Consider the following 6092-nt stretch of genomic DNA (forward strand, 5'->3'; position numbering starts at 1 on the left):
ATTAAAAGGCACATAAATGACATTCACTTTTGTGTCCTATGAAGTTATGTGTGTGTGTGTGTGTCTTGTACTATTTCAGACAGCATTTCCGTGCGTGGCCCTAGCGTGTGTTTTTAGTTAGTGAGTGTGGGTAATACGTCAGCAGATTGGCCCTGTGTGTGTGTGTGTGTGTGTGTGTGTGTGGCAGGCTGTCTCTGGGGTGGTTTTAAGCCCTATCCAGCAGGCCTGAGCTAAATATAGCCCCAGTGCAGCCCATGCCCAGAATAGCGCAGCACTGCCCAGCCCAACCTCACTGGCCCGCTCAAACCTGCACGCCGAGCCTTCCTCACACACACACACCACATACCACGTACACACACACAGTACACTTAAGGTACCCACATATACACACACACACAGAAAGGACAGGACGTGCACGCGCACACACACACACACAAAGGACAGGACGTACACACACACACACACACACACTCACACATAAAGGACAAGACACACAGGCACACATTACACCCACATGCACACACAGGACAAAATAGCATCAGGCGCCCTAGGCTTAAAGAGTGCTTTCTCTTCCTGCTCAGCGATACGCTAGATATTCAACTCATGTACTGAAGGCCCTCTTTCTCTTTCTGTGTCGTCCCCTCTCTCTTTCTCTTTCTCTTTCTCTTTCTTCTCTCTCTCTCTCTCTCTCTCTCTCTGTCTGTCACTCAATGGTCCCACTGCTGTAACGACCTGAAATAACACTGACGCTATATTAAGAACACCACAAAGATTTCGAGCTATTTCTGTTAAGTCTATGGGAGACTTCAGCTGACTCACAGACATGGCTTTCGGGTGCCACGGGGGGAAACTTTAATTAAACTCTGCATAGTAACGACGTAACATCATGGAAAGATGGCCTACCATTAAAATAAACCAGCAAAAAGGCTGCTACACACAAAGGGTCCCGCTTTGAAGTTTGTGAATTTGCTGGTGAATGTGAATACTTTTGAATTAGTTTGTGGTAATAGTACTGGGTCAGGCCTTCTTCTCCATACATACCTGCTGCTGTGGAGGGTACTGCATTCCTCCCATGGGCACCTGGCCTCGCCCCTGCATTCCCAACGGGTAGCGGTGCGGACCAGGTGACCCGTACGGCTGGCCCGGATAGGCCCCTCCAGGCTGCTGCTGACCGTAGGGGCTGTTCCCCATGCTGTACAGCTGCGAGCGCTTCATCGCCATGGCGTCCATGGGTGCCACCTGCGAGGCAGAATTGCTGGGAGTTAATGATGATGAGGAGGGTGGCTGCACCGTTACAGGGCAAACTACAGGAGGCATAATGATGTTTGACTGGCAAGCGTGCAAAGGTTATTTCTATGCCCCCCCCCCCCCACACACACACACACACACACACACACACACACACACACACACACACGTTCGGACATGGTAATCCATCCATCTTTTGCCATCTCTGGGGAACATTGCATTTGCCCCACTGAGTAGCAGACAAGCCCAGTTTGAGCGGTGGAGGGATGCAGGGCAAAGTGCCATTCAGCGATATGGGAGTCAGGTTAGTCCCGCGCGCAGCCATGCTTTGCCAAAAAGGAAAAGGGGGGGGGGGGGAACCATGAGAGCAATCCAGGCTAATCTTCTCATGTCACTGCCAAAGTCAGGCCAATTGAGGCAGCACTTACAGAAAATGTGAGCAATTGAGAAAGCCTGGGAGGCCACTTTAAACGAGCACTTTTAGTGTCAGCAGTCAGGCCCTGGCGCCCAGCACTTTTTGTTACCTCCCTCACATTCTCTCACACACACACACACACACACACACACACACACACACACACACACACACACACACACACACACACACACACACACACACACACACACAGGGAACATTTGTACTGGGTCTAAAGAGACATGGTTTACAGATTTATTGATTTTTTTTTTGAGAGTGGAAATTCAGCTAAACTTGAAAACAACAGTTACAGCAAAGAACGTGATATATGGGAGAAGCCTTTGCCATCCATGTGCTGTAACAATGACCTACTCCGTAGAATGTAACTAAATAAGTCTGACGAGAACATTTACTTCTGAACTCATGGTTCTCCACAACACCTCAAGAGATAATCAAAAGGGCGAGATGCCTCAATAAAAACATTAATGAGCCCAAACATAACAGAGCTGAAGCCAAGGCACTGCAGTAAAACTTCTATTTGGAGTTGTTTTTATTTTGAATTTTACGACCGCTAAATAGCTTCAGTCCTCCCAATAAAAATAAAAAAAACCCTCTGCAAGGCAGCAATGGTCCGAATTGGACCTGCTTCCACATACACCACAAGCAGAGTAGACTTTAGTGCCTTTGCAGCTGAACGCGCGTGTTCTGCAGTGACACTCAGGACGGGAAGTTGGCATCTGACAGTTCAACTGAAATCCCACGTGCTCCTCTGTGCGCCAAACGCCGCCAGCAAAAATCATTTTCACTTCCTCTTTTTGTACTCATGTGCTTTGAGCCAGAGGTGGGGCATCTGTCACACAAATGGCTCTCTCTCTCAGGGTGAAGGACAGGGGAACTGAGATGAGCTGTGCCTGCCCACGGGGGGAGCTGTGCCACCTGGGCCATCAGACAAGAGAGACCTGGGCACGGACGACACGGTCGGTAATAGGGGGTATGAATCAGACCAACAGGGAGGGAGAGAGGGAGAGGGAGAGAGGGAGGGAGAGAGAGAGAGGGAGAGGTCTGTGCTACCATTTCTGAGAAAATCAGTTGGGAGAGGAGGAGGTGGTGGAGGAAGAGAAACAGACAGACAAATAGACAGACACATAGAGACAGAGAGAGAGAGAGAGAGAGAGAGAGAGAGAGGACAAGCAGACATCAGCACGATGAGAATATCCTGATTGTTCTCCAAGCCACAAACATGACCACACAGTGCTGTACAGACCAATCAGTAGCAAACATGACCACACAGTGCTGTACAGACCAATCAGTAGCAAACATGACCACACAGTGCTGTACAGACCAATCAGTAGCAAACATGACCACACAGTGCTGTACAGACCAATCAGTAGCAAACATCTCAGGGACAACACACCGGAAATCAGTTTCACTAATATTCCAAAATGTGCGTCTTGTTTTCCCATGGCTTTTCAGCTTGTGGCTCAAGAAGACACTTCATTGCAGGGTTTTTCCTGGGTCAAAATGGGTCTTCGGTGCTCCAAAAAAAAATGTGCGCGCCGCGCGCACAGTCTGTGTTACCATGTCACCTGGTAGCTTACATTTTACCATTTCATAAATAATGAGGATATGCTTCAGGAAATCATTTTGCTTCCACTTTAGATTCAAATAGATTGACAATAGTCCAAGCCCCATGGTGCTATCATGTATGGTTCAAAGATTATTAAGGTTTACCTCATTACATATATATGCAAACTACTGAAATGTATATCAATAGAATCTAGAACTAACCAGTGGTCAGAAATGGAACACACAAATTATGAAAATCAAGTTTATCTATTATTACTATTCATTTTTATTATACAAACCTACATACCATTATTTTAGTTTTTATTATTAAAACTGTCCACAAATATGTTTAATAGTGTGTTTAACTTCTATTGGCCCACCAATGGAGGCTGCGTTGGAAATCAAACTTTTGTCAGCATTTTGAGTGGACATTTCATTTGCATTTGTACAGGTGTATTCGTGCACGTCGGGCTGGCCCTCGCAGCGGAACGACAGTTTACAACCGCACCGGTTTATCAATGATAATATTAATTCGAGATGCAACACAAATATATCCGCTCTCCTCCGAACGAGCTGAGCTTTCATTGATAAACCAATGCGGTTGTCTGCCTCTCCCGAGGACCCGCGGTCTACTGGTACTCGTTCAAACGGGTAAACAAATCAAATAATAGCCTACACCTGTGTAGGTCCTCAACATAGCAGATATTGTAATACATTGAAAGCCATGAATACTGAAAACGGAATGTTATGCTCAAAATCACCGCCGACTGATGAAGTCAGGATGCATACGCAAGTTGAGTGATTGGCAGCTGGCCGCTCTGTCCATTCGCGCACCTCACAGTTGCGTATTGTTCAGACAAGAAGACACGCTTATCAACTCGATTACTATTGATCAAAACAGAACGAGGTTTCGGCTGTAGCCTATACTTGAAACATACTATTGAGACCATATTCGAACATGCATTGCACGCGTGATGAAGGCGCATCCCACCACCTGAGCGAAATAATTCATTTCTATAAATAACAGCTCACCTTTATTTTTTTTAACCAGATTTGTAAACAGGTCGCGATCAATATTTTGCAGTACAATAGGCTACCTTGGTTAAAAATCGAATTACGGTAGATGCATGCTAGCATTGCGCTAAATAATTAGACAGCTAACATTAATTAGTGGTGTTAACATAAAGTCAGTTATTGTATATGGCATTAATATTATTCTAAAACACCTTCACTAGTTGTTTTAACCAGATTTGTAAGCAGGTTGTAAACAACATTTTTGAAGTGCCTTGGTTTAAAAAAGCTAAAAGCTAGCTACATTAAGTTGCTTGCTCAAATCTCAAACCAACGTATTCTCTAAACTGGCAAGCTTGGAGCAGCCTCTTTTCAATGATTGGCTCAGGGGGTGGGAGGTGGGACAAGCTGCTGCCTTGAAGTCGACGGTGAGGGCTCAAAACACCATTAAGCTGAATTGCGCCATGAATGACAGCTTTTTTATATTTATTTTTTATCGCTGACTTTTTTTGGTGCCTTAGGCGCTCGGGATTTGTTGTAGGCGCTCGGGAAAACGGCTTAGGCGCGCGCCCAAATTTTCTCTATGCAGGAAAAACCCTGCATTGGAAAAAAGCCAAACCTCTATTTTCATTCAACAACAAACACTAATAGTTATTTGGTGCCCAGTGCTTCACCATCATAGTCATGATTCAGACGAAATCTGACATTATCTTGATGTCGGTAAAGACACTACCACAATGAAAGACATGATAAAGAGATGGGAGGGAAAAAAGACCCCCTTTAATGGGCCTATTTCTGAGATTCAATTACAGTAAAGTAGAGTGAGTGAAGACTCTGGGCTTACAGATTTAGCAGTTCACAATTGGCCTGACAAAGCAATGAGTGCTGGGTAAAGGCCAAGAGTCAGGAGGTGGATCCCCCCCCCCCAAATAAACGGAAATGAATAAACCTGCACGATTTCCTTCCAACATCCTTTCTCACTTTTTAAGGTTTATGATCAATTTAAATTTCATGGCAGTTATAGTACACACAACAAATCAAAGTTCTATAAAAATACACAAAACAAATCAAGTTATGTATGGCCTAAACAAAGTGTGCAAAAATGTAGCCAAAAATATGGAATGAGATGCTTAGTAATACAAAAAATGAACTACACTTCATAGTTTTATAGAACCCTCAAACAACCTATAGGTTCCCTCATTTAATGGAGGCATTGCCAAACAGTTTTAACTAGATAGCTTAAAGATGCATTCAGAAGAAACATTGATGAATAACACCCTTTAAGTAAATTACTGAACTGTAATCGCTACAACACAAGTCATCTGTAACACACTGATGTTGGATCCCCCTTTTTGCAGTTCAATACATATTGACACTCCGATATCTGTGCACTAGGCTATATCAAATTGGCAATTAAAACATATTAAAAACTTAAGCTAGTCTGTTAATTTACTCTAAATAACTTGCATCAATAAGTTGCATTCTGCTTAAGTACCCTGCTCACATTGAGAAACAATTGAATACATGATTACAACAAACACACAAACTGTATGCTGGGGTTTAAATTTAGTTCAAGCACAACCCTTACACTAGAGGATACCCAACCACACAAAAATGCTATCGGATATGGGCATTACCACTCCCCCACTAACAGGCCCCGGGAACACCCAGGGCACTGAAGCAAAACGGTTCCCCATTTCCCGCTGAGACAGACAATAACTGGCAGCACATGGCTAATCTGCATGTGTGTGAAGGTCAGAGCAGCTCATCCAGAGGTGAGACAAAAAAAAAAAAAGTGTGGTCCCTTAAGGTGGCCCTAGTTTACAAACCAGTGACAGAAATTACTATGGCC

The 6092-nt window shown here is 44.4% G+C and overlaps 1 protein-coding gene across 2 annotated transcripts in view; it reads right to left on the reverse strand.

Annotated features, from left to right (window-relative positions):
* Nucleotides 1-6092, reverse strand: part of arid1b (AT rich interactive domain 1B (SWI1-like)) — a 69819-nt gene that overhangs the window by 60328 nt on the left and 3399 nt on the right. For both annotated transcript variants that reach the window (XM_031581466.1, XM_031581467.1), the window contains exon 2: nucleotides 1042-1239. In XM_031581466.1, coding sequence (XP_031437326.1) covers nucleotides 1042-1239 — 198 coding nt within the window. The remainder of the gene's footprint in view (nucleotides 1-1041; nucleotides 1240-6092) is intronic.

Source organism: Clupea harengus, chromosome 15 (assembly GCF_900700415.2).
Source record: "Clupea harengus chromosome 15, Ch_v2.0.2, whole genome shotgun sequence".
Lineage (NCBI taxonomy): Eukaryota > Metazoa > Chordata > Actinopteri > Clupeiformes > Clupeidae > Clupea > Clupea harengus.